This window comes from Trichosurus vulpecula, chromosome 3 (genome assembly GCF_011100635.1).
Source record: "Trichosurus vulpecula isolate mTriVul1 chromosome 3, mTriVul1.pri, whole genome shotgun sequence".
Classification (NCBI taxonomy): Eukaryota; Metazoa; Chordata; class Mammalia; order Diprotodontia; family Phalangeridae; genus Trichosurus; species Trichosurus vulpecula.
The window spans coordinates 176,327,040-176,354,266 of record NC_050575.1 but is presented as its reverse complement, the minus strand read 5'-3'; the positions used below and the strand labels follow the sequence as shown (position 1 = coordinate 176,354,266).

General features: G+C 42.6%; 1 protein-coding gene across 1 annotated transcript; it reads left to right on the top strand.

Annotated features, from left to right (window-relative positions):
* Nucleotides 1-222: 222 nt before the first annotated feature.
* Nucleotides 223-26,464, top strand: SLC34A3 (solute carrier family 34 member 3). Its single transcript, XM_036751730.1, has 12 exons — nt 223-301; nt 555-668; nt 1,173-1,301; nt 1,792-1,935; nt 2,125-2,236; nt 2,396-2,591; nt 5,902-5,985; nt 6,463-6,574; nt 6,700-6,867; nt 7,416-7,532; nt 24,944-25,068; nt 25,991-26,464. Exons 1-12 carry the CDS (start codon nt 223-225, stop codon nt 26,462-26,464), a joined length of 1,854 nt encoding a protein of 617 aa, XP_036607625.1.
* The last annotated feature ends 763 nt before the right edge of the window (nt 26,465-27,227 follow it).

Here is a 27,227-nt window from a genome sequence, read left to right as displayed (position 1 = left end):
GGGTGTGGGTGGGTGCTGGGAAGGGTGTAATTTTAGTGGACAGGAGGGAGAAAAACACAGACCTGAGGCCAACATAGTTATCCTTCTGTGGATGTGAGGAGCAGATGACGCAGGATTTCTGGCTCCTATCCGTTCCCTGCCAAAGAAAGAAGGAATCCTTCTGACCTCCTCTCATTCTTTCATTTCCCACAGCCAGCCTGGGACCTGGCCCTGCACTGCCCCATGTCTCACTCTCAGCCTGGCCATAGGGCCCCAACCACAGTCAGTATCAGCCTTGAGGGCCAGAGAACTGGAGATGCAGGTACAACAATATTCTTCTTTCATATCCTCCCCTTTCCTTTTTCATTCCTCTCTGTTCCTGTCCTTTGATTCTCTACTCCTTATCTCCCAATTGCTGTGTCCTGAATTACACTCTTGTACCCTGACTCCATCGAAGCTTCTGCCTTGTTTGGTACCTTCCTGGGACCATCCTGGAAGGTTTGAAATTTGGGGTAGTCCTTGTCCTAGGGTCCAGCTCAGCCACCCCTCCTGGCTCTGACTTGGACCCTCCACAGGGATGGAAGAATTCAAAACTCAGGTCCCCAGCTGGGTCCCAGACCTGGAGGAAGAGGGGGAAACAGACCCTTGGGCCCTTCCACAGCTGAAAGCATCCGGCCAGTCATGGAAAGGTGAATTCTGTTCTTGTCTCATCTCTGTAGTAGAGAAGGGCAGAACCAGCCACAGACAAGGAATTAAAAGGGGGCAGGGAAGCATCTGACATTGGGGGATACATCTTGCAATCAGGGGAGAGAATCGCAAATGAATTCTTTGAGTTTTGGCTCTGGAGGAGCCCTCATGATTTTACATTTTACAGATAGGGAAACTGAGGGTATGGGGATAGAGTATTTGAAGTTGTGGAATTGGGGTGTGGAATAGGCATGTAGGGATTCAGGTTAGTAGATGAGAATATGAGACAGGGTATAGGGTTGTGAGGTCAAAACGGGTAATGGAGACAGAAATAAAGGGATTAAAGCTGGTGAAGAGGGGTATAGTACAGGGATACAGGGACTGGTATATGGAATGGGGGTGCCAGGATCAGGGGGGTGGGATTGGGATGTAGGAATTACGATGATCCAATAGAGGTAAGCGTGGGAGCTCTGGGCAAAGGGAAAGTGTCTACTTTGTTCCCTCAGAGCTAACCTGGGCAGGTCGGCTACGCCATGTGGTCATTGGTGTCCTGAAGGGCTTTGCACTCCTTGGCCTTCTCTACCTCTTCATTTGTTCCCTGGATATCCTCAGCTCTGCCTTCCAGCTGCTGAGCAGTGAGTGACCATGGGCATGACCAGGGAAGGCTTAGGAATTGCTAATTTTTAAATTACTTTTTTTTCATTTACAAATCAATTTCCTTTCTTCCTTCCCCACTCCCACTATTGAAAAAACAACAACAACAAAAAGAAACCACTGTAATTTAAAGATGGATAGTCAAGCAATACAAATTGCTATATTAGCCACATCTAAAAGAATATGTCTCATTCTGAGCCCTGAGTCTGTAAGGTGATGGGTAGTATGCTTCATTATGGGGCTTCTGCAATCATGGTTGGCCATTGGGTGGATCAGAGTTCTTTGAAAAATCCTTCAAAATTGTTTGTTTTTACAGAGTTGTTGCTATTGTGTAAATTGGCTTGTTCCCACTTCACTCTGACAGCTCATGCAAGTCTTCCCAGGTTCCCCTGGGATCATCTCAGGGATTACTTCTTTAACACTCTCAGGCCCTTCTCTCTCTCCCTTCCTCCCTCCTGCCCTTTATCTCAGGCAAAGTGACTGGGAACATCTTTAAGGAGAATGCAGTGCTGTCCAACCCTGTGGCTGGGCTGGTCATTGGCGTCCTGGTCACTGTATTAGTGCAGAGTTCCAGTACCTCCTCTTCCATTGTGGTCAGCATGGTGGCCTCAAAGTGTGAGTGACTCTGATCTTCTACTATGCTCTCAGGTGACCAGACCCTCTAGTTTCACAGAAAAACGGGTGGATGGGGAAAGGGTTTTGTGGGAGGACTGGGAGGATGGAGGATGGGGGGGACAAAGGAGCCATACCCACCCCAATCTCAGGGCTGAGGGCCCAAGAAGTTGAGCTGGGTTTTCTCTTCAGTGTTGACTGTTCAAGCTTCGGTACCGATCATCATGGGAGTCAATGTGGGCACATCTATCACCAGCACCTTAGTTTCCATGGCCCAATCGGGTGCCAGGGATGAATTCCGGAGGTGACTGGGGAAAAAGGCTGGAGGGGGGAGATGGTGGGAGGTCCAAGGGCTAAGGAGGGAAAGACAGGGGAGGATCCTAAGGTTGGGGCTTCCCAGGGCCTGGGAGGGAGGTCTATGTTGGAGACTATTACACAACGTCATGTGAACTTGGTATTGCAGAGCCTTTGGTGGCTCTGCTGTCCATGGCATTTTTAACTGGATGACAGTGCTGGTGCTGCTGCCCTTGGAAATTGCAGCCAGAGCTCTGGAGAAACTCAGTGGTCTGGTGGTGGGAGCCTTTCCTCTCAGCCCTGGGGAGCGGGCACCTGACATCCTGAAGGTGCTAACAGAGCCCCTCACCCACCTTATTGTGCAGGTACCTTCCAGGAGAAGCTGGGGAGAGGGATCAGAATCTCAGGGTTACTGGGTTCCCCTTTGAGGTTTAATTCATTTATTAATTGGACAGCTTCCATTTCATTTTTCCTTGCCCTCCTAAGAAAGTTTTAATGAAAGGAATTTAGTTCAATGTCCCTAAAATCAACTTTGATAAAGTGGTATCTTGATTTTCAAAAAGAGAGGAATATTTAAAATTAGTGTTTATTAAGTCTGGAACATAGAGGAACCAGGGATCTTCTTGCACTAACCTCAGCTTCCATGGTACTGCTCTGCACTGGTTATTTTCCAGTCCATCTGGATTCAACCTCTGAGCCTTTGTTGGTTCATCTTTGTTCTCCTGTCTGCTAATTGCAGGGAACTCTTAAAGGTTCTATTCTTGACTCTTTTCTTTCTATACTTTATTCCTTGATGATTTCATCTCTTCCCATGGTTTCAATTTTCAACTCTATGTACATGACTCTCAAATCTCTATAATCTGTATTATATTATACCATCCGTGAGGGTGAGAGCTATGTCATACTTCATGCTTGTATCTCTAACATACAACAAAGTGCCTTGGACACAGTAAGCCTTTAATAATTGCTTCTTGAGGTGAATTGTTTATCTAGCTCTGATTTCTTTCCTCAAGCTCCAGCCCAATGGTTCCAACCCTCTGCCTTGAAGTACTACCAGCAACTCAAAGGAAACATGTTCCAAACTCACCTCTTCATCTTCCTGTCAAACCCATCCTTTCCCCTAGTGTCTCTTCTTCTGTTGATGGTATCACCATGTTCCCAGTCATCAGTCGACTTTAACTCTTTCCTCTCCTCTACCTCTCACATCCAGTCTATTCCCAAGTCCCATTGATTGGGGCACAACCTCTTTTCCATCCATTTCCTTCATTTCTCTCTACCCCCACTACTGCCACTCTTTTTTACTACCCCATGACCCCTAGCTCGGGCTACTGTCATAGCCTCTGACTGCATACTCCCTGTACCAGGTTCTCTTCACTCCCTTCTTCCCCCAGCTGACTAAGGCATCTTCCCAATGTACTGCAAATGACCTTATTTCTCTTCTGTCATTTTTCCTGTTGCCTAGAGGATCCAGTACAATCTCCTTTGCCTTGGCATTTAAATCTCTCCACAAAATGATTCCACCTTAGCTTTCTAGCCTTACTTCTGTAACCAGTAGCCTAGAAGTCCACAATATCTAGGCTTACAGAGATCGGTTCAGGCTTAGAGGAATTCCTGAAAAGGTCATGTTCTCTTTTGGCTGGTGCCACCACTCAGAATTTATTCTGGGAAAGTCTCCAAATTTAGCTCCTTTCTAGGTTTATTTGGGGCAGCTAGGTAGCAAAGGGGATAGAGCACTAGGCTTGGAATTAGGAAGACTCATCTTCCTGAGTTCAAATCTGGCCTCAGACACTTATTAGCTGCATGACTCTAGGCAAGTCACTTAACCCTGTTTGCCTCAATTCCTCATGTGTAAAATGAGCTGGAGAAGGACATGGCAGACCACTCCAGTATCTTTGCCAAGAAAACCCTAAAACGGGGTCATGAAGAGTCAGACACAACTGAAATGACTTAACAACAACAACAAAAGGGTTTGTTTGATTCTTATTTGGAGGTGGACTATCCCTAGTGTGATTCGAGTTAAGACAGCTTGTCCAAGATCGTGCTACATAAGTACATCTTGAGGGATGTCTCCTGCCTTGTTGCTAATTAGCTGGCCTTCTTCAATCCATCTCAACTGAGAGATGCACTGGTTGTGGCTTTCTATATCCTCTCCATCTTCTGAAACTGCAGCACAACTCAATAGGTAAACATGGCTCTCATCCAAATGTTGACAGGTCAGTGAGTTCACTTTTACAGGCCAACCCAAAGGTTATTTCCACTCGAGAGCGCATACTCTGGAGCAAAAGCCAACCGAATCATAAGAGATAGTGCTGTGTGGTCAACAGGGTGCTGAGTTTGGAGCCAAGAAGACTTGGGTACATTTCTTGTCTCTGACACTTACTAACCATCTGCAAAGTGAAGTCTTTGGACTTATTGATTTCCGAGGTCCCTTATGGCTCTGTTTATTATGGGGCTATCGCCTTAGACACTGAAACCCATCCCTTAAAAGGCATGCAGGGGTGGCTCCAAACCAAATGATCCATTTTGGAGGCCACCCCAAAATCACTAAGGTGGAATCACGGGCCGATTTTTTTCCTTTTAAGGAAAATGGAGAGGTGGTGGTGGTTGTTATTATTTCTGTTGCTGCTGCTGCTGCTGTTCAGTCACATCTGACTCTTCATGACCTCATTTGGGGTCTTCTTGGCAAAGGTACTAGAGTGGTTTGCCATTTCTTTCTCTAGCTCATTTTTCAGATGAGGAAACTGAGGCAGAGACAAACGTTTAAAACAAAGCTCTTCTACTTGATTAGCAAGCCCTCCTGATCAACATCTTACATTTCATACATTCACATATTCTACACTCCAACAAATAGGGGCACTAAATATTCCCTAACCTCTTCCTATATTCTCCTACCTCCATGAATTTACTGAGGTTTCTTCCCCCACTTCCAGTTCTTCCTGGAATGAGCTGTTTTCTCAACGTCATCTGTCAAAATCCCTTTTTTCTTTGAAGGTGCATTTTAAATGTTACCTTCTTCATGAAGCCTTCACTTATCCCCCAGATGAAAGTTGTCTTTTCTAACTCAAATTTTCTTAGAGTATTTTGTCTGAATCTCTTCTTTGAACTTATCACATTCTTGCTTGTCTTATATTTATACTCCCCAATGGAACTTAAGTTCCTTGAAGGCAGGAGCTATCATCTTTCATCTTTGCATTCCTACTGCAGAACACAAGGCCTTGCGCATAGTAGGAGCTTAGTTCAATGAGTGACTGAATGAATGGGCATTGAAGTCTCATTGTATTTACCCATTGATTTATGGTTATAACTGTGAAAACTTTCTCCCCTTTTCCCTCCTTTGAACTCTTTAGTGGGGATGCTTGGCCAGCTATGTTGGTTATTTTTCTGCAAGGTTTCTGATGGCTATCAGGGGGCAGTTCTAGGAAATCATGGGGGACGTGTGTGTGTGTATGTGTGTGTGTGTGTGTGTGTGTGTGTGTAATGGGGAGGGGAGAGAGAGAGAGAGAGAGAGAGAGAGAGAGGAGGGGACGGAGGAAGGAGGGAGGGGAAGAGGACTGGAGGAGAGGGAGGGCAAGGGGAACGGGAGGGGAGTTTACCCAGCAGGTGGCTAACGCCAGTGACAGGACTAAGGCTGAGGCTAGCCTCCCTCATTCACTGTTCTGGTCTGGCCCTCCACAGCTGGATGCTAATGCTATCTCAGACAGTGCCACAGGCAACGTGACCAACAGCATCATCAAGCAATGGTGCGGCACCGATGAGAGGGTGAGGACACATGCTAGGTCAAACAGACCCCTATCTCCCAGGCATCATATATCAAAGAGAATCCACTTCCTCGGGGTTCCTCTAGCCCAGGGTTCTTAACCTGAGGTTCATGAATCCATAGATTTCAGGGCATCCATAAACTTGAATGGGAAAACATTACAATTTTTTTTCACTAATCTCTAACTGAAAATTGAGCATTTCCTTAAATTTAAAAAATACCATTTAAAAAATTTAAAAATTACCATTCTAATTAGAAGGTTTAACCAGATTGCCATTGTTCATCCTGGCCCTCTGACCCTGGACTCCTTCCCAATATAGCTCTGATCCCTGACCCTTACTAACCTGGCCCTCTGACCCCAGAACTCTTCCCAAACCCAGCCTTATGTCCCCTGACTCTCCTAATATTGCCCTCTGGCTCATTCCTAATCTAAACCTGTGACCTCTAATTCCTCCCGTGACCATCTGACTCTAATCCAGGCTGTGGAGACTGTTCTTGTGAGGAACATTAGTGAATGCAGTGTGCAGTTCTGCTTCCCTTGTGGGGACCAGCTTTGCCAAGAGGGGAATGTCACAGTCAACATGAAGCCTTGTGAGAAACATCCCTCTTTAAACATCTCCTTGATTCCCTTCCTCATCCCCACAGGCCCCTTTTTCAGCCCTAGCCCAATCCTTGCTGATCCATATATCACTGGGATTGGGATATGCCTCTTTTAGGTCATCACCTTTTTGTGGGATCGTCCCTTACTGACCTGGCCATTGGCTTCATCCTCCTGGCTGGCTCCTTACTGGCCCTCTGCTCTGGCCTAGTCCTCATTGTCCGCCTTCTCAACTCTGTCCTTCGTGGCCAGATTGCCCAGGTCATTCGAAAGGTCATCAACGCTGGTGAGGGGGAAGTGGCATTGGAGGGGAGGGGGCAGTTGGAGAGGGTGAGATGGAAGACAGGGGCAGAGTCAGTGGCAGGGGCAGAGAGAGGGAAGTTACCATCAGAGAAGAGAATGTAGGAGGGAGAGATGGGGATTAGAGGGAGTTAGTTTAGAGATTGGGAAAGGAAGCAGAAAAGTCAAGGCGGCATGGTATAAGAATATGGGACTTTTTGAGTCAGGAAACATGGGCTTAAGCTCTCTGCCACTAAACCCACTCTGTGAGGTTGGGAAAGTTACTTGACCTCTCTGAGGCTCATCTGTAAAACGTGGATTATAGTAATTGAACTATCTGTCTTGAAGATTTTACTGTTACTGGTTTTGTGAATGTGGTCATTCTCTGAACCTCAGTTTTCTCATTTACAAAATGGGGAAAGTAATACACTAACTACCTTATCGGCTGCTGTCGGGAAAGTGCTTTATAAATTGTAAAGTGCAATATAAATTGCAAATTCTGTTATTAATATTCTTATGGTAACTTTGATGTTTCCTTCCTCTTGATTGCTGCAGAATTCCCTTTCCCCTTTGGATGGCTCAGCGGCTACTTGGCCATTGTGGTTGGTGCTGTCATGACCTTTGTGGTCCAGAGCAGCAGTGTATTCACCTCCGCTATTGTTCCCCTGATGGGTAAGTAGAGAGGTCTCACTGTGCCAGTGATGGTGCTTGGGATGGGCTGGGAGAGGCATGCGAGATCCTGGTTCAATTCAGTTTGGTTTGGCTCAATACTTACTAAGTGCCTATGATGTATAAGACACTGTACTAGGTGCCAAGGAAAGGAAAACAAAAAAGCCAGTTGCTGTCCTCAAGGAGCTTACATTCTACTAATTACACGTCTACAAGTCTACAGATAATTAAATCCAAGAAACTTGGAGGAGCACTGACAATGGAAGTTGGTGTGTAAGAAGGCAAGGAAGTCAACTACCAGAACAGGTTGCATCTGGGAGCTGAGCTGAGCCTTGAAGGGAATTAAAGATTCTAGGGGGTAGAGTCCAGCAGAGAGTGCATAAAGAGGGCAGACAGATATTCCTCTGCCAAGACACAGAGACAGGAGATGGAAAGTTGAATTCAGGGAAGAAGCAATAGAACAATTTGGCTGGAATAAATCAGGAAAGAAAGAGACTGGAGATAAAGAGCTCTATTAGAAAGCTTTTCGATAGTTCATTTGGTTGGTGATGAGAGTCAAAACTAGGTTGTCCATGGCAGTGGGGTGAAAAGGGCAGCCTGAAGAGATGTTGTGGGGTGTAGAATTATTAAGACTTAATAACTGCTTAGATAAAATGAAAGCAGAGATGGTGAACTTGAGTAACAGCAAGAGTGGTGGTACTTCAATAGAATCAAAGAAGTCTGGACAAGAGATGGGCTTAGTGGGGAAGACAATGAATCCCTTTTTGGGAGCGCTAATTTCGAGATACTGATTGGATATATAGGTAGAGGTGTCTATCGGCTAGTTGATGATCAGCAGTTAGAGTTCAAGAGAGAGATTAGGGGCAATGGTCCATTCATTCATTCATCAAGCACTTAGGAAATACAAAGACAAAAATTAAACAGTTCCAGTCCTTTAAGATAGATAGAGATGCTGAAGAGATATAGATTTGGGAGTTATGTTTGTGGTAAAGATGCTAAATGAGTATGCAGGAACTGATGCAATCACCAAAAACAGGTGTAGAGAGGGAGATTAAGAGGACCCAGGGCCAACCTTCGAGAGCCATCCACATAGTGAGTCAGGAGGTGGATAAGGATCCAGCCAAGGAGACTGAGAAGAAAGAGAATTGGAGTCCCCGAAGTACAGAGTTAAAGGATGCAGAGAGGTCAAGCAGGACAAAGCTTGGGGAGGTGGTGGGGGGAGCAGAGAGGGAACAATTGGATACAGTAGTTATTGCGGGTAACATTAGAGAGGGCAATGAGAAGTGATAGGGTTCTGATTCAGATTGCAAAAATTAAAATTCAACTGTCAGTCCAGGAAATGGAGGTACTGAACATAGATGACTTTTTTTTTCCCCTAGGAGTTTGACTGTTAAAAAAAAAGAGTATAAGATAGTATCTTAAGGAGTTGAAAAGCTTTTAAGGATGAAGAAGACCTGGTCATGTTTGTACTCAACAGAGAAGGTACAAGTAAATGAAGGGAAAACTGAAAATGAGAGAAGGGGAATGATAAAAGGGACAAGCTTTCACAGAAGCACAAGTTGGGGGGTGACCTTGGCAAAGAAGAAGGTGACATCTTTCTCAGAGAATGGAACGAAAGGGAAGAGAACAGGGGATGATGGTAAACGTCCACACTTTCTAAAAAAAAAAAAAAAAAAAAAAGGAGATAAAGTCCTTTGCTGAAGGGATAAGGAAAGAAGGTCATATAAGGGACCTGAGGAGAGAAAATACGGTTTTCAATAACCATGGAGAAGGTGACAGAGAATTAATCAGTGAAGAATAAAAAGGTTGCCATGCTGTAGTGAAGGCCCAGCTGTGATTAGTGGACTCAGTCAGTACAGTTGTATGACTTCCTCTAGCACAATGTGAGTAGGACTGGACAAAGAAAATCTAAGAAATAACTCAGGTATGGCAAGGTGTAAATGTCAACAAAACAAGAGGATTAGGAACTCAAAGGTAGAAAATAGTACTTGGCCAAACTGACGAACAATGGGTCCAAGACAATGAAGGGAGGAAAGAGAAACCAGTCCAAGGGTTTTTTTTTTCAAGGGTTTTGATTAACAAACAATGAGAGACAAAGGGACTGAAGGTTGTAGTGAGAATGAAGATTCGATTCAGAAAGAGGCAAAGGTAGGGGTAGAGAGATAGAAGGCCATGGTCAGACAGGAGTTTTATACTTCAAGATCGTGGGTGTAGCACAATAATGGGTTTGTTGAATTCAATTGAATGGTTGAAGGTGAGATCTAAGATTTGTCCCTTCCTGTGCGTGACTGAGGTAGAGTGAAGATACAGGTTATGGAAGTTGAGAGAATTAAGGATCTGGGATGCCAGGCTATTTAAGGGGGCATTAAGATATATATTGAAGTCTCTAGGTAAGAAGGCAGAGATTGCAGTAGAAAGAAAGACTGAACCAGGTACTGAATTCCTTGAGGAAGCAGAGAGAATGAATGATCGAGAGGCTTAGAGGTGACTGTGACCAGGTTCTGGACAGGGTGATACAGATAGGCCTGGTGAATATCTAAAGGAGAAGATGCTGCTGAGTGATGATATGAAAGGGGTAATGATGTCTAGAAGAGACAGTGAGATGTAATTTTTTTTCTTTTATGACTAGGACTCCCTATCCTGCTAGTCTGGGAGTACGGTGGTAACTTGTGGATCTGCTTTCTAATACACAGAAGCTTTAACTTGCTTAGTTTTTCCCATTGAGCCCCCTTCCCCACTCTCAGCCTAGTGCCCTCTGCTCCTGAGAGTCACTATATTGATACTAGATTTAGTTAATCCCCTTAGTACGGACTTTAGTCCTATTGAAGCTCAGAACTCCCAAACTCAGGCAATCAGGAGAATCCCATTCCTCAGTAACAGGGACTACAGGCATGCACCACCACACTCAGGTGCAAAAATTATTCTCACTCCTATTGACGCAGGATTTGGAGCATGACAATAGAAGTAACTAATATGGGAGAGGGCGACCAGGGAAACAATTGTTTGGAGTGAGCCAGTTTTCCCAGAGTGCAAGAAACTGGAAGGAATGTGAGAGGAAGATGTATGGGATAAACTGATAGAAGAGGAGTTCTAGATGCCATGATATAAGAAGAGAGCTGCAAAAATATGGTATGGTCTTGTAGGACTAGCTTCACGAATACTAAAGTTCAGCTTTAGTGAGGAAAGCTATGAAAAGATTTGGGGTGTGTGTGTGTGTGTGTGTGTGTGTGTGTGCGTGCACGCGTGTGCGTGTCTAGAAGAAAGATCAAATAAGGGATAGATCTGTTGCTTGGGTGACTGGGATGATAATCAATGATAGAGAAAACATAGAGCTGCTCAATGCTTGTTCTGTTTCTGTATTCTCTACCAAGAAAAATGATCTTTGGATAGAAAAAAATGATGCATAGGTGATAGCCCTGATAAGTAGGGGGATAGTAAATTTGCCCAACTGCCCTTAATGAGTTTAAGCCATCTGGTCTTCATGAGTAATATTCTGTAAGGACCAATGTGAGCCACTTTGAAAGATATGGAGAGAGTGGAAGCCATCATTGAACTAGAGAAGGCCAAAGGTTATCCTGATTTTCAAAGAAAGGGAATAGAATGGATTTTACAAACTATCAGCAACTGGCTTGACTCCAATTCTGGGCAAAAATTATAGAATGCATTTTTAAAGGGAACACCTAGAAAAGGAAGCAACAATCACAGAAAGCGTGGTTTCACCATGAACAGGTTTTGCCAGGCTAAACTAATTTCCTTTTTGACCGAGTTATGAAACTAGTAACTACTCAGGGAATTACCTAAATTTTAGCAAAACATTTGAAAAGGTGTTTCATGACAAGATCAAAATTCACGGACTAGATTGGGGTTCTTAACCTTTTTTTTTTGTGTCATGGACCCTTCTGGCAATCTGGTAAAACCTGTGAATCCCTTCCCAGAATAATGTTTTTAAATGCATAAAATAAAATGCATAGGATTACAAAAGAAAGAAATTATTCTGATCTACAATTATTTTTTAAAAAAAATTTTTAAACAAGTTCACAGATTCCAGATTAAGAATCCCAGGAAAAAAAAAGAATCCCAGGAGATGAGTACAGCCAATTGGACCTAGAATTGATTGAATGCCTGGACCCAAAGAGGCAGATTCTTTGATATCAGCATGAAAGAAAGTGTCTAGTGGAGGGCCCTCAGGGCCTGGATCTTTGCTGTGGAATTTCCCTCTTTTTTTGGTGATTAGCCTAAGATTTGCGGGGTATGTCATTTGGTGTTGCAATTTTAGTTCCTTTGCTTTTTGAATGTGCCCAATGGCGTCAAACTCAAATAGAAACAGATCCCTTTGGGCTGCATTTGACTTAGAAAACCCCAAATGAACATTATTATGCTGTGTAGTATTTTTACTTATTTTGTTAAACATTTTCCAATTACATTTTAATTTGATTAGGCTGTGCTCAGAAGTTTTGCTGGCCTGCAGGCTCAAAGTTAGACACCTCTGTGCTAAGCCATTCCTTTCTACTATTTCTAGTGGATGTACAATAATTTTGTATTTAATTTCCTGTCCTTTATACCTGAAGGTCTTTGTCTTGGCCACTTATTGAATTTATTTGTCACTAGAAATGTTCCATTTGACCACTATGTGTCTTAGAGTTTGAAGTATAGGGTTTTGCTTTGTTTTGTTTTCTGGAGACAATTCGTGGACTCTTTTAGTTGTACTTTATTTTCTGTTTTCAGTGATTTGGACAGTTTTCTTGTATTATTTCCTTCGTTATAGTGTTCAGTATTTTTTATTTGTCATATTCTTCTGGGAGACCTATGATCCTCAAGTTGTTTCTGCATTTCCTGTCTTCAAGGTCAATGACTTTGGCTTGTGTACAGATCATGTGTTCTTTTAATGTGGTCGTCTTTTGCTTCTCTTTTGCCAGATTTCTCTCCATTTCCTTATTCCTTCATTCCAAATCTGTTAAATCTCTTTTGCTTCCTTGGGGAAACTCTCCATTGTAGATTCAACCTTTTCTAATCCACTAATTGGGTATTTTATTACTTACATTGAGAGCTATAACTTCTGGCATATATTAATTCCTAATTTCTTCTCTAATGGATTTCATTTCTCTTTTGAACCATTCTGGAATTTCCTTGTTTTGTTATCACAGAATTCTGTGTTTCCTTAGGTATTCTTGAGGCAGCTAGGTTGTACAATGGATAGAACACCGAACCTGGAGTCAGGAAGACCTGAGTTCAAATTTGGCCTCAGACCCTTACTATCTGTATGACCCTGGGCAGGTCACAACCTCTGTCTGCCTCGGTTTTCTCATCTCTAAAATTGGGATGATAACAGTTCTTGCCTCCTAGAATTGTTGTAAGGATAAAATGAGACAGTAATTTTAGGGGGCTTTGCAAACCTTAAAGTACTTTATAAAAGCCAGCTGTTATTGGTTAACTGTCATTTGCCTTGCAATATTTATTAAGAGAGCTCTGTAATCTCTTTGAGGGTTTGGTATTCCTATTTCTTTCTAGTTTTAGGTTCTCCTCTATTAAGTTTTCTTCTTGAAATATTTGATGTTTCAACCTTTCTCTTTATATTTCTCTGTCATCTACTTTCTGATTCCCCTCCCTTTCCTGGAGGTATATTGCTGGGGCTGGACTACAAGGCTCCCTTGGTCCCGCAGGGGGACTTAGGTTTCACTGGCCTTGGTCCCTGCTTTCGATAGCCTGTTAGGGAACAGGACTGGCCCCAGCTAAGTTTCAGTCCCCTTTCCTTCAGGTCCAGTACAGCTATTCATACTGGCCTGAACCCTAGTTCCTTCCTTGGCTCTTCTCTTTTCTGGCTGAGCTGAATCAACATCTTCCACTTTCTGCAGGGTAGAGAGAAGGTGTAGAGGCTATTCCTAACAGTTTCTGTAGCAGGCAGAAGGTGGTACTCATTTCCCCTTTTCCCTCCCTCCTCTTCACACAGTGGGGAAGAATGGGTATTTGAGGTGGGGGGAGATGGGCAGGGGGATGAGGTGCCCCAGAAAAGTCTCTGTAGTGAAAGAGGACTCTAATCTGGGCTCCAGATCCAAGCTTGTGGGTCAGGGCAATTTGTATGTCCTTGCTGGGAGGATGGAGGTTTGTGGTGAGCACTTTAAAGATTAATACTCTACAATGCTAATTCATAGGGATTTTTTATCACGTACAGGTTTTTTTTTCTTTTTTTGTTATGTGGGTCCAGCTGTAACTGCTGTATACCTGGTGCATAATTGCTTTGTTTTTTGGGTTTTTTGGAGAATTAGTGGGGATTGCAGAAAACGTTCAGTTTGCTATCCTGTTGGTGTCATGGCCAGAAAGTTTGCCTTTGCTTTGTAACATTTTTCCAATTATTTGGATAAAGGAATGGATGGCCTGCTTATCAAATTTGTCGAGGGTTCTTCAAGCTGGGAAGAATGGCTAACACATTGGATGACAACTTCAGGGTTCAAAAAAATCCAGACAGGCGAGAACACTGAGCCAAATCTAAAAAGGTGAAATTCAAAAGGAGTCAATGTAAACAGTCTGGACAGTGAGGTAGCGCAGTGAATAGGGCACTGACCTTAGAATCAGGAAGATTTTCATCTTCTAGAGTTCAAATTAGGCCTCAAACACGTACTAGCTGTGTGACCCTGGGCAAATCACTTAACCCTGTTTGTCTCAGTTTCCCCATCTGTAAAATGAGCTGGAAAAGGGAAAGGCGAACCACTCTAGTATCTTTACCAGGAAAATCCCAATTGGAGTCACACGGAGTCAGATGTGACTGAAATGACTGAACAACAACGAACGTAAAATATAATAATATTAAAGTTCACAAATCAACATCAAAAGTGTAAGATTGAGAAAATGTGGCTACGTAGCAGCTCATCTGAAAACCCTCTGGGGAGTTTTAATGAACTATAAATTCAATATGACTCTATAGTGTGATTTGGCAGCTCCCCCCTCAAAAGTTAAAGCAATCTTAACCTACAACAAGAGGAGCGTAGTATCTAGGACTAGGGTAGTGTTAATTCCTCTGTTTTCTGCCCTCATCAGAGTATATCTCTAGTACCAGGTTTCATTCTGAGCACATTTTAGGTAGGACATTCATAAACTGGAAAAGATCCAAAGAAAGGCAATCAGGATGATGAGGGGCCTTGAATTCATGCCATATGAGGATTAGTTGAAAGAACTGGGGGTGTTTACCCTGGAGAAGTTAAGACTTGGAGGTGGAGGTGGGCATGATAGCTATCTTCAGGTATTTGGGCTGTCATGTAGAAAAGGGATTATCAGACTTGTTCTGCTTGAGTGCAGTTACCCGAGTTCAGAACTAGGAGCAACGGGTAGACTGTGCAGAGGAAAAATTAAGCCTGATGTAGGGGGAAACTTCCCAACAGTTACAGCTAGTTAAAAATGGAATAGGCTTGGGGCACCTGGGGGTGCAGTGGATAGTGCACCAGCCCTGCAGTCAGGAGGACTCAAGTTCAAATTCAGCCTGAGACACTTACTAGCTAGTGACCCTAGGCAAGTCACTTAACCCCAATTGCCTCCAAATTTAAAAAAAATATGGAATGGGCTGCTGTGAGAAATAGTGACTTCCCCCTTAGTGAAGGTCTTCAAGCAAAAGTTGGATGACCTCTTGTTAGGTATGTTGTAGAAGATATTTTTGTTTACACATGGGTTGAATTAGATGGCTTCTGAGGATTCTTCCAACTCTAAGATTCTGGGACAGTAACTCTCAACCATAGGAATTAGGGAAAGATAGATTGGGAGCTTGCTAGCCATACGCTATGGAAAATATTAAATGACTGACATTCCCACCATTCAGGGTCTTAAAATGAAGGAAGGCGGCAGCAAAGAGATTTGGTCCAGAATTTCAACATTAAATACCTGTGCTGGGGTCCCCAGGGCTCTCTGAACTGGCACTTCCTTTGCCTCATCCCAAGGTAACAGGGGGTGATACACACACAGAAAATTCAGAATCGTTTGACTGCAGAATTTGGAAGTTGAAAGGAACCTCCATGGTGGTCTAGTAATGCACAAAGAAAGAGAGGGAGTTATCTATCTATCAAAGCAGTTTTATTTTTTGAACCGTTCTGAATGTTTAGGAGCTTTTCTTTACTTTTCAGGTCTAAATTTGCTTCTTTGCAACTTTCACCGGTTACTTCTTGTTCTGCCCTCTGGGGCCAAACAGAACGAATCTAATAATCCCCTTTCCACATGATAGCCCTTCAGATATTTGAAAACAGCTAGCATGTCCTCCCCCTGCATCTTCTTTTCTCCAGGCTAAACATTTCCAGTTCCTTCCGACAATGCCTTTCTTCTCTTTCTCCTTCTCCTTCTCCTTCTCCCCTTCTTCTTCTTCTTCTCCAAGATAAACTGCCATCTGACCTAATACTTTTCTCACTTTCTACCTGTGGTATGTAGGCTCTAAGCTACTTTGCCAAACCACATTTGTTCTAGTGGGTCAGGTCCCCAAAGTACGTCTACCACTTTTCTTGGGGTTCTAATGGCAAAACCCTAAAAGGTTGAAGACATCTAATACTATTGCTATTGAGCCCTGTCTAATGTGTTCCTCCCAATAATTGATGTTCATTGATTAACATCTCTCCGATATCAACTGACCACTTGATCTCTCCTCCATATGAATTAACCAATTAATACCCATTAGCTTTCACAAAGCAACATTTACTGAGAAGGCTGAAATACAGCAGTCTCCTAAACTTGGAACACTCTCTTTTCTCTACACATCCACCCATCCCCCAGAGAGAGTGAACTCCAACACAAAGTGGTAACTCTTAAACATTCACGTGACCAAATCCACTTCTGGGAGAGGCATAGATGATGGACAAATCACTCCCTTCCTTGAAGGACATCGTGTATTCCCAGCAGTTCTTTTCTCAGGGCTGGCTCCTCAATGGACTCAGCTGCCGCTGCTACTGGCAGATTCTGCTTTGGATTCTAGTCTCTGGGCTTCTGGTAGCTCTTGCACCTTTTGAAGCTCATACAAGGTCATACATGGGTCTTTTCTGTCTCTGATACTATTCGCCTAGGACCAGAAAAGATTATATACAACAGAGAAAGAAAGAGAGGCGGTACCATGTATTCATGGCAAGGTGGAGAAAGAAGGCAGCAGAAAGCAGGAAGCAGGAAAGCAGGAAACAGGCCACAGCCACCAATAGAGCCGCTACCTCTCTCCTGACCCAGAGGTTTACAACAGTGTTTTGCTTTGTTTGACATTAGTAAAGGAGGAGTTTGTTCATCAGTTTTCAGACTTTTGTATGCATACTCATCTGGCTCAGTATCCAATTAAAAGGCTTATTTATTTATTTTTTTGGTCACCACACAGTAAGCAGACAGGAAAACAGCCAAGAAGATACCTGTGCATTCAGTTCAGTCATTTTTCAGTTGTATCTGACTCTTCGTGACCTTTTTGGGGGTTTCTTGGCAGAGCTACTGGAGGGGTTTGCTATTTCCTTCTCCAGACCATTTTACAGATGAGGCAACTGAGGTAAAGAAGGTTAGGTGACTTGTTCAGGGTCATACAGCTAGCAAGTGTGTGAGGCCAGATTTGAACTCAGGAAGATGAGTCTTCCTGCTTCCAGGCCCAGGACTCTATCACCTAGCTGCCTTGCATACCTGTGCATACTTTGAAACAAGGAATGGGGCCCTCTGTCATACTTCTAGAAGTGAACTCATCATATCAGGCAGAGATATATTACATGCTCTAAGGATTTGGTTTTGAAATTGATTTTTTTATAGTACTGAAGTATAGGAATTTCCATTTATTCTTATTGAATTTCATCTAATTTGATTCAGTCCAATACTCTAACATGTAATGATCTTATTGGATCCTGACACTCTCATCTATTGTGTTAGCTATCCCTACCCAGTTTATATCATGTACATTTATTAAGCATAAAATCTTTGCTATTCAAATCATTGATTAAAAAATGTTAAATAGCGCAGGACCAAGTACAAATTCCTAGGCTATTACACTGGAGACCTCCTGCCAGGTTGACGTTGAACCACTAACAACTACTGTTTTTGTGTTCTCTAATTAATTCTGAGTCATCTAATTGAATTATTGTCTAGTTCACACCTCTCCATCTTCCTCACTAGAATAGTATGAGTGAGTTGCTTTATTCAAAACTTTACTGAAGTCTAAGTAAACTCTAGAGAATTCTCCCCATCTACCAGTTTGGTAATATTGTCATAAATGGAAATGAGATTAGTCCACCATAACCTGTTATTGAATAAACCACTCTGGCTCTCTGTATTGAGTTACTGCTTCCTTCTCTAGTCAGTCATTCATTATCTGTTTAATGACCTCTTCCAGAATTTTCTCCAGAATCAATGTCAATCTTATGTGGCTATAGTTTAAGATCATTCCCTTCTCTTTTTTGAAAATCAAAAAAACATTTGCCTTTTCTCCACTCCTGTAGTTCCTCTCCTATTGTCCATGATCTTTCAAGTATTTTTGACCTTGGTTCAACAATCGTACTTTTCAGTTTTTTCAGTACCTAAGGATGTTATTCATCTGTACCAGATTACTTAAATGTATCAAGGACAACTAGGCATTCTAGACATCAAACTAGACATTAAATCTCCTTACTTATCATAGATATTAACTCTGTTAGCTATTTTTGGTCTATCATTTTCAGTGTAAAGGTCATTTGCCTTGGCAAAGAAATAAGAATTGAGCAACTCTGCTCTCTGTTAGTTTATCATCCTCCCATTCATTCTTTGATGCTCCCTTTTCTCCCAGTAGAGTTTTCTTTAGGTTTTCTTGCCAGCCTCAGCTTATTATAAGGTTTAGCAATTCTTGGCATTTGTTTTTTCAAAACCATATCATGTTCTTCATGTTATCTGGCCTTGTTTCTGTCTTCTGTGTATTTCCTTTTAAAATTTAAATTGGTTGGTGAGTTCCCTGTGCATCCACATCATTCTCTTCAGATAATTTTTTTTTCTTTCTTGTTGGAATTGCTTCCCATTGTATCATCAGGTACAATGCAGCTTCTAAGCTATTTTCCCCTGTAGATTTTTAGTCCATTTTTAGTCATCTGCACCCTTTGAGATCTGTTTTCCCCAAATCTAGGGAGCACATTAGACAATGCTCAGATTTCCTCTCCTCTATCAAAAATGCTAGGAGAGAGTAGTCATTTTTCTCCAGTTTCCTAATTGTTCCCACCCTTCCTGTTAGTGAGAATTGGATCCAGAATAGAATTTCCCCTTGTTGGTTCCTCCATATTTTAAAGGATGGAATTATCAATAAGGCAAGTCAAGAAGTTATCAGTGTCTCTGGATTCATTAGGAGAGAGAGCTCCTGCAGAAGACTGGATCATTAAGTCCCCTATCAATAATATATTATATGTCTGTGTCAAGCTTGTAATCCATTTCCCAAACTGTTCATCTATTCACTCTTCATTTCCAGGTGGCCCTGTGGTATGTACTGCAACGACTAATTCACTTCTGTTTTTCCCTCTATTGAGGAGAATCACCCACATATTCTTCCTTCACCCAAATACTCTTTACTATGCTCCCTCCCTCTGATGTCTGGATTTCCTCACATAACTTCTTAATATTCAATACTACTCTCCACCCCACCTTTTATCTATCTTCTTTCTTTTTAGAACTGCAGTACCTTTCTAGAACCTTAGTTTACACATCGGTTTCATCAAACAAGTCTCAGCAATATCTATGAGGTCAAATTTGCTTCCTCACATTAAGACTCCTAGTTTCTCTTTTTCTCACCTAAATTTTAGGCATTTGTGTATAGACACTAGATTCCATGTTTAATCATTGGCTCCTTTCTTGGATTTTGAGTCTTACGGACATCTGGGCAATTGCCATTCTTTCTTTATTATAGCTTTTATGATATCTAGCTTGTGGTGTATACAGAGATAGCCTTTTCTCTCCCCCATCTCTTTTCAGCCTATTTTAATTATATTTTCAAGATACCCAGTAAATACATTCTTGCCAGTCTTGGTTAGTTGTACTCTATCACTACCTGGGAATCCATCATCCTGATATTTTAAGCAGTGGTCCAGAAGTCCAAGTCCCATTCTCAGACACCACTTTCTTGGCCAGTTATTCACCTCACAAATTAACTTTTCCCTTCTTTATCCCTTACCTTCAATGGCAACAATGAGGAAAATACGACCTGTACCTCTGTGGTCTTTAGTTTCTCGCCCAAGACTTCATAATGGTTGGCAGTACTTTTTAGATTCCTTTTGGCAGTATCATCTATGCCTGTGTGAATCACCAGAACTAGGGGATAGTCATCTGTTTTGTTAAGTCTTGGGAGGTTCTCTATTAGTCCTTGGATATGTGCCCTGGGAAGACAACAGATCTGTCCGTTGTTGCCCTCGGGTCCACAAACAGAGGCCTCAGGACCTCTGAGTGGGCAATTACCCAATATAGCCACCCTCCTCTTCTTCCTCCAACCCTCAATGAGAGATCTCTCACCTGATGGCTTCTGGGGTTCTATGACATCATCCTTGAGAGGACATGCAGCTGCTTCCTCCTCAGGGCATCCAGATCCTTCCTCTTCTGGAACAGTCTCAAATCTATTTTTAAGCTTTAGGCATACAGCTCTCCTTTCCCTTTCTCCTCTGTGCGACATTACTCTTATATCCTAACAGAAGTCAAATATTCCTTCTTCCATCTCTGAGCCTCCATGGCCCCCCATTTTCCCTCACTGAAAACATTTCTGTTTTCTTTAGAAATATTTCATTGTCTCTAACAGCCTGAAGTGAGAGGACAGGTTCTTCAAATCACTTTTGTCTTCTCCTCCAGGAGGGAGATCAGCCTACTCCTAGAATACAGATTGTAGTCACTCAGCTGGGACAGAAATACAAACATTATTCAATTAAGTCAAGTCATTACACATTTTTACCTACTCTGCATTCTGGTTGAGATTTTCAGCTTTTTTTTTTAACTACTTGTGGATATTTACACCTCACCTGATTAAAACTTTATTGCCTATTATCTCATTTTAATAACTTAACAGCCCTATTAAACTACCTTTCCTTGTAGTCTCAACCACAAGACACAGCTAAACCTCATCTCCCCTTGTGCCTTGAATCAACCTGTTTCATCCATTATCCCCATCTGCTAATCCACTCCATCAATTTGCTTTACCCATTGATGGCTCAGATTTATTCCACTTACCTTTTCTTACTTGCTTTGCCTTATATTGTCAACTACCTTCTCCTTTTTTCTTCTTGGGTTTCCACCTTCAGGTCCTACTCCCCAAATCTTCTTGATTACTTGCTTTTGGAGGAAACACTTGGCTTCTGGTCAGGATTGGTATGTGAGGCCCTACTCTTGGATGAGGGCTTATTTTTTTAAGTATTTTATTTTTTCCCCAATTACATGTAAAAATAATTTTAATATTTTTTTTCAAATTTTGAATTCCAAATTCTTTCCCTCCCCTCCCTTTCATTGAGAAGGCAAGCAATTTGACATAGGTTATACATGTGTAGTCATGAAAAACACATTTCTATGCAAGTCATTCTGTGAAAGAAAACACAGATTAAAAAAAACCCACGAAAAATAAAGAAAAAGTATTTTTGATCTGCATCCAGGCTTTACCAGTTCCCTCTTGGGAGATGGACAGTGTTTTTTATCATAAGTCCTACAGAATAGTATTGGATCATTGTATCTCTGAGAATAGCTCCTAAGTTATTCATAGTAGATCATCATACAATATTGCTATTACTGTGTACAGTGTTCTCCTGGTTCTGCTCATTTCACTTTGCATCAGTTCATGTAAGTCTTGCCATGTTTTTCTGAGAGCATCTTGCTCATTATTTCTTATGGTACAATAGTATTCCATTATAATCATATACAATATCTTGTTCAACTATTCTGCAATTGATGGACATCCCCTCAATTTCCAATTCTTTGCCACCACTAAAAGAGCTGCTATAAATATTTTTGTACAGATAAGTTCTTTTCCTTTTTGTTTTTTATCTCTTTGGGATATAGACCTAGTAGTGGTATTGCTTGGTCAGAGGGTCTGCATGGTTTTATAGTCCTTCTGGCATAGTTCCAAAGTGCTCTCCAGAATGGTTGAATCAGTATACAACTTCACCAGTAGTACAACAGTGTTTTAATTTTCCCACATCCCCTCCAGCATTTGTGATTTTCCTTTTCTGTCATATTAGCCAATATGACAGGTGTGAGGTAGTAGCCTAGTGCTGTTTTAATTTGCATTTCTCTCAGCAAGAGTGACAGAGAATTTTTTTTCATAGGACTATAGATAACTTTGATTATTTTGTCTGAAAATTGCCTGTTCGTGTCCTTTGACCATTTATCAATTGAGGAATGGCTCTTATTTCTATAAATTTGACTCAGTTTTCTATATGTTTGAGAAATTGTATTTATCAGAGAAACTGTAAAAAAAAAATTTTTTTCACAGTAATGATTACCAACTACGTATTTCTGCCCATTCTGTTTCCCCCATTTATTCTACTCTCTCTCTCTCCTTTTACCCTGTCCATTCTCAAAAGTGTTTTGCTTCTGACTTTTACCTCCCCCAAACTGCCCTCCTTTCTATCAGCTCTATCTCCCTTCCCTTATCTCCTTCCCTTCCTACTTTCCTATATGGTAAGATATGTTTCCATCCCCAACCAAATGTGTATATTATTCCCTCTTTGAGCCAATTCTGATGACAGTAAGATTCGTGAGCTCCCCTCCTTGCTACCCCCATTTTCCCTCCACTGTAAAAATCTCTTTCAGGCCGCTTTTATGTCAGATAATTTATCCCATTCTACCTCTCCCTTTCCCCTTTTCCCTGTGCATTCTCATCCCTTAATTTTATTTTTTAGATAATCATACAATCACATTCAACTCACACCTCTGCTTTCTGTCTGTGTATACTCCTTCTAACTGCCCTAATGATGAGAAAGTTTTCAGGAGTTATAAATATAATTTTCCCATGTAGGAATATAAAGTTAAATCTTATCAAATCCCTTATTATTTCTCTTTCCTGTTTACCTTTTTATGCTTTTTTTTTTTTGCATCTTGTATTTGAAAGTCAAATTTTCTATTCAGCTCTGGTCTTTTCATTAGGAATGCTGGAAAGTCCTCTATTTCATTGAATATTCATTTTTCTCCCTGAAGGATTATACTCAGTTTTGCTGGGTAGGTGATTCTTGGTTATAATCCTAGATCTTTTGCCATTCAGAATATTATATCCCAAGCCCTCTGATCCTTTAATATAAAAGCCACTAAATCTTGTTATCCTGACTGTGGCTCCACAATATTTGAATTGTTTCTTTCTGGCTGCTTGCAGTATTTTCTCCTTGATCTGGGAGGTCTGGAATTTCGCTATAATATTCCTGGGAGTTTTCATTTTGGGATCTCTTTCAGGAGGTGATTTGTGGGCTCTTTCAATTTCTGTTTTACCCTCTGGTTCTGGAATGTCAGGACAGTTTTCCTTGTAATTTCTTGAAAGATGATGTTTAGGCTCTTTTTTTGATCATGACTTTTATGTATTTCAATAATTCTCAAATTGTCTCTCCTGGATCTATTTTCCAGGTCAGTTGTTTTTCCAATGAGATATTTCACATGTTCTTTTATTTTTTCATTCTTTTGATTTTGTTTGATTGTTTCTTGATGTCTCATAAAGTCATTAGCTTCTACTTGCCCAATTCTAACTTCTAAGGAATTATTTTCTTCATTGAGCTTTCGTTTTTCCTTCCATTTGACCAGTTCTACTTTTTAAGGAGTTCTTTTCTTCAGTGAATTTTTGTATATCTTTTTCCATTTGGCCAATTCTGCTTTTCAAAGCATTCTTCTCTTCATTGGATTTTTGTGCCTCTTTTACCACTTGGCTTATTCTATTTTTAAGGTGTTATTTTCTTCGGTATTTTTTTTGTGTTTCCTTTACCAAGCTGTTGACTCTCTTATGATTTCCTTGCATCATTCTCATTTTTCCTTCCAAATTTTCCTCTATCTCTCTTACTTGATTTTTAAAAATCCTTTTTGAGCTCTTCCATGGCCTGAGACCAATTCATATTTTTCTTTGAGGCTTTGGATGCAGGAATTTTGACTTTGTTGTTTTCTTCCGAGTATATGTTTTGATCTTTCTTGTCACTATAGTAACTTTCTATGGTCAGAATTTTTTTCTGTTGTTTGATCATTTTCCTGCCTATTTCTTGACTTTTAACTCTGTGCTAAAGTGGGCCTCTGCTTCCCAAGTGGAGAGTGCACTGTCCCAAACTTTAGATTTTTTGTGTAGCTGTTTTCAGAGGTAATTCTGGGGACCTAGCAAGTTTTGGGTTCTTCCAAGGTAGTATGATCTAGGGAGAGGTGTGTTTACTACTCTCCTATACTGTGAACTGGTTTATGAGCAACCACAAGCACTCTTTTCATCCCTAGAACTGTGACTAGGGTCGCTATTCCCCCGCAGCCACAAGCTCTGCTGTGCTAGTGCTCCTCCTCATACTGGGACTAAGACCCAAGACTGTGACCCAGATCCAAGTATTGGCAATTCAATGGAGTCCTGCCCCTAGTGCCTGCAAAGGAACACCTATAAATCTTTTTCTGACCTGTTGTCCAATCCCCTTATCATCTGTGGGCCGAGATGTCTGGAAACAGCTGCTGCTGCCACTGATTCAGTTGTCCTGAGGCCTGCTCCTGGCTTGCTGGGGTCTAATCTGCACTGCGCTCCTCTCTCACCATGGTGCAACATACCTTTCCTGATGACCTTCTAAGTTGTCTTGGGATGGAAAATTGTTTCACTCCATCTTTTTGTGGGTTCTGCTGCTCTAGGATTTGTTTAGAGTCCTTATTTAGAGGTATTTGGAGGGGTTTGGGGGTGAGCTCAGGCAAGTCTTGGCTCTACTTCACAAGGTCTTATCTTGAAGCACTTGGAGCCTGGGCCTGTAATAGCCATAGAGGGCTGAGGTATTGTTGTTTACGTCAGATGGTTTGGTGAAACAGGGTTGAATTGGGAACTCATTTACACGTGGCAACAGATTCAAAAAGCCTCCAATTCAGTCCCTGGGCATTCAGTGGTCATGGAGTATAAAAGTATTATTTTTTGGATGATTTGGTGTGACCTCTAAATACAGTTCCCTCACGAGGACAACTTCACTTTCCTGTATACTGTGAAAAAGTAGGAAAGAATAGGTGGTGGGCCAGGTACCTTGATGTCATGAGTAGCCCCTACTTGCCTGGGCTTCCTTGGGAGGAAGGAATACTGGAATAGGAGTTTGATGTCAGGGATGGCCTTTTCCTGCCTAGGCATGTAGTGGTAATAGAAGACTGATAGAGAAGGAAGGAGGAGGTTCTGAAGTGAGTAGGTGAAGATCCCTCTCTACCCCAGGTATGTGTATGGGAACACTAGGGTAGGTCCTTACATGCTTTCTCCCAGAAGTGACAATTCTTAGATCTAGCTTCCAAGTAACTCCTATATTCTCCTCTAGGAGTTGGAGTGATCAGCATGGAGCGGGCATACCCCCTGTTGCTGGGTTCCAACGTTGGTACAACCACCACGGCTTTGCTAGCTGCTCTTGCCAGCCCTGCTGACATGCTGCTAGGCGCTGTCCAGGTATCCTAACATGGCTGAGCCTAGTACTCTATAGAGTCTCTCAATACTCTTCCCCTAAAGGGAAACCGTATCCTTTGGTTCCCACTCTTAGCTTAGGGGCAGAGTTTGGAAGGGGAGAAACAGCAGACTCACAGTCAGCAGGACAGTGCTGAGCCCCCAGGATGCCCCGTTCCATATTTGACATGGGCAAAGTCTGACTGAGGAGCGTAGACATAGGAAACCCTCAGTGTGTGCCCTGAATTCTGTCCCTCCTCCCTTTGGCATCTTCCATTTCTCCGTCTCCTCTGGCTCCTTTCCCTCTTGCTCGCAGCTAGGCCCAAGTCTCCCTGGTCATAAGAAAAACCTTTCCTTGATCCTACTACCACTTGTGCTTCTCCCCTTCTTTGGTCACTAAATTTATCTTGCATGTGACAGCATTCTGAGGGGCAAGGATGAAAATGAGGCCCCAGACTTTGCCCGAACTTGTCACTGAGTCACCCTTACCCAGGGCCATTCCCAATCTCATTGACCTCTTATCAGGCCTGGTTTGTCCCAGTTTATCATGAATTGATTAAGGAATTGTTAGAATGTCATGCCTCATAATTATCAGGGAATATCCTGGGTGGGGCAGGGGTCCAAGAGAAATGTCCTTAGTAACTCCTTGGCTGGGGTGGATTAATAATAAGTAGGGCTTTTGTGTAACCCAGCCACCAGGCGCCCCCTCACCTAAGGGGTCTTTGTACTCTGGTCTATTCTGTAAAATTCCCCTTTGTGGCCCCTCAAGACTGGGGTCCCTGGGGCAATGGCCCCTTTTGCTATTATGTGAATGCATCCTTGCCCAGAAACTGGTCCTGGGTGAGCGATACCATTTGTGGGCAAGTAGCTGGAGATCCCTTTGAGAGGTCTTTTCCTAGTCTATATCCTAACATAGATTTCCCCCCAGGTCTCACTCATCCACCTGTTCTTTAACATGGCTGGCATTTTGCTGTGGTATGTAGTGCCAGCCCTCCGTCTGCCCATCCCCTTGGCCAAGAAGTTTGGGAATGTGACCGCCCGTTACCGCTGGGTGGCTGGTGTCTACCTGCTTTTCAGCTTCTTCCTGATACCCCTGGCAGTGTTTGGACTATCAATGGCTGGAGGTGTTGTGCTGGCAGCAGTAGGAGGGCCCCTGCTTGGGCTCCTAGTCTTGGTCATCCTCATCAACCTGATGCAGCGGCATCACCCTACCTGGCTACCACGTTGCCTCAGATCCTGGGCCTTCCTCCCCCTTTGGCTCCACTCCCTTCAGCCTTGGGACCACGCCATCACCAGCTGCTGCAAGTGCTGCCCTCAGGCCCAGGACCCACCTGCAGACACTACAATCAAGGAAGCCCACCACTTTGAGCACCCTGTTGTCCTGGCCTCCCACAGACTGTGAAAATACAGGTTCTTATTACAGCCATACTGGGTCATCAGGCCTGAGGGAAGGGTGGGGAGGACTTGGAGAAGTACCTATCTGGCCAGTGTGGGATCCACTCAGGATGGGCTACACATGTGCACAGATTCATACAAAAAGACCGTCCTCACCTGGAGAGGTGAGCCCGGGATAGACCCAGGGCAAACTTCTGGGATACAACAGTGTCATATTTATACCACACACACCCCCATCCTCAACAAACCTGTCTTTTATTCTTATAGAATAAATGGAGGTCTATGTCGTATGCCCCTTCCCCTCCCCAGGCTTCTGCTTTCCTCACCCTACTGGCTCCAGGGTTGGGAGGCTGTTTAGGCAAGATTCACACCTCTAGGCTGCCAGTAGCTGAGTGAGAAAGGGATAAGTCTGGCTGATGCTGCCCCTTGCTGGTCAATCAGGGAGTTTTCCAGCCTGTTATGAGTTGGAGAAGAAACAAATCTGCAATACTGCTCAGTCTTTGCTGCATGTAGCATGTAGCTGATGGAAGACCCTGCTCCAGAAACTGCCTAGAGTAGAGTCAGCAGCCCAGAGTCACAGTCCCATCCTCAGGAATATTTTGTTCCAAGGGGTCCAGGAGTGGGGAGTTGGAGATGACTGGGCAGGAACCTGTCTGGGACTAGTGCTATTGAGTGTGGAAAATCCAAGTGTTCTTGGCTAGGAACAGTTTCCTGGGCAGATCTATGTGGGCCCAAGTTAGTAGTTTTTGCACCCAACAGAGAAAGGAATG